This window comes from Manduca sexta, unplaced genomic scaffold, assembly GCF_014839805.1.
Source record: "Manduca sexta isolate Smith_Timp_Sample1 unplaced genomic scaffold, JHU_Msex_v1.0 HiC_scaffold_2123, whole genome shotgun sequence".
In the NCBI taxonomy this organism is placed as follows: Eukaryota; Metazoa; Arthropoda; class Insecta; order Lepidoptera; family Sphingidae; genus Manduca; species Manduca sexta.
The window spans coordinates 1,164-2,717 of record NW_023593056.1 but is presented as its reverse complement, the minus strand read 5'-3'; the positions used below and the strand labels follow the sequence as shown (position 1 = coordinate 2,717).

Sequence of the window (1,554 nt, the reverse complement as noted above, 5' to 3'; positions counted from 1 at the left end):
ATAATTTTGAATTTTGTCACTAAATTTATTCCAATCTGCTTTACTTGTGTTATATTTCCTTGTGGTTCTATTTATTGCGATCCCTTGGCCCTTATTTTGCATTATTGTGAAGGTGATGGTGTTATGGTCGGAGCTCGTCAGGTCCTCGGCGACCTTCCAACTCCGGATTCGGTCCAGGAGGTCGACCGAGCAGGCGGTGATGTCCACCTGGCTGGGGGCAGACCAAGGCGTCCAAGTCTCTGTCGAAAACAACTATGGCCGCCTTGGCCCGCCCTTCTTCCCGCTCCGCGCACTGGAAGATCCTGGCGGTCCCGTAGTTCTTCATCCGGCGAGTAGCTCCGACATACGGCTCCTGGATCATCGCGAAGGCCAATCTCCTGTCAGCTGCCATTGCCATGAATTCTTGCGTAGCTAATGCGCTTCTCTGGAGATTGGCCTGCGCCACCTGGTATGGCCGCCTGTCGGACGCCGCGTCCGCCGCCGCCGAGCCCGGGACGGTGGGGACCACCTTAGCAGTACGCTATGGCGGATCTGGCTAGCGCGTCCCACCTTTTGCGTACCGGGCAGTCCTGGCTGAAGGCGTTGTGCCCGGAATCAGCGATCTTCGCTTTTTGGCAGTTGCAGCACGTCGGTGCTGCAGCCGCCATCCATTCCGGGCACTCCGCCCTCAGGTGCGGTCCGCCACAGTGACTGCATGCATCCAGAGAGTCTCGGCAGAACCGTCTCCCATGTCCGTAGCCCAAGCATTTTGAGCACTGGACTAGGGGAGAATGGTCCTCAACCTTGACTCTCTGGATGTCCACGTGCAACGCGCCAGCCTCCGTAAATATCCTCCAGAGCTGTGGCGACACCTGCAGGATCACGTGCGTCATCAACGGGTTCCTAGCCTTACGTCTATATCTGACGTCCATTCGGTCGGCTTCCTTCGGTATCTGGCCCAGGAGGTTTTTGTTCTGCGCCCTGATCGCACCGAGGATCTCTTCGTTCGAGTGGCAGTTTAGGAGGTCCTTAATAATTACTAATGGGTCTTTGTTTTTTACCTCTTGCACATTCAGGTTTTTCCCGTCTTTTTTCAATCTTTCCTTCACTCTTTCCAGTTCCTTCCTATCCTCAAAGCCCATTATTACCTTCCTTTCCTTCGCTTTCCTCAGTTTGTCAACTTTCAGCCCCTCTTCCTTCGCCCTTGACTGCTTTCCTTATGTGGTTTACCACTTCGTCTCCCGTCTCTTCCACATTTTGTGACGTCACCACTATGGAGTGCAGCGCCGTAGTCACCTCACCCCTCTTGGCTATTGGTGGACCGGCAGCTACACTCGCGTATGTCTTGGCCTTTTCTAATTCCTCCCGGTGCTTTCTCATTTCCTGGTTCATCCTTTCCATTTCTGTCCTACTGTCCTGCAAAATCTTTCCATGTTCCTTCAGTCTTTCTAAAAGTTCCTTCTCTAGGGTTTCCCGTGCCTCCCCTTCCGCTCCTCCTTTGTCCTTTCTTCCCTCTGTCACGACCTTCGTCACTTCCGGTTCTTTTCCTTCTTTCCCTTCCTTCTCTCCTTTCCC

At 53.6% G+C, this 1,554-nt stretch overlaps 1 protein-coding gene across 1 annotated transcript; it reads right to left on the bottom strand.

Annotated features, from left to right (window-relative positions):
• Positions 1-509: 509 nt before the first annotated feature.
• Positions 510-1,121, bottom strand: LOC119191919. Its single transcript, XM_037445780.1, has one exon. The coding sequence runs from the start codon at positions 1,119-1,121 to the stop codon at positions 510-512; it is 612 nt and encodes a 203-aa protein (XP_037301677.1).
• Positions 1,122-1,554: the final 433 nt, after the last annotated feature.

Coding starts and splice junctions, on each gene's coding strand:
- LOC119191919 (XM_037445780.1), bottom strand. CDS start 1,121: ATGGGCTTTGAGGATAGGAAGGAACTGGAAAGAGTGAAGGAAAGATTG.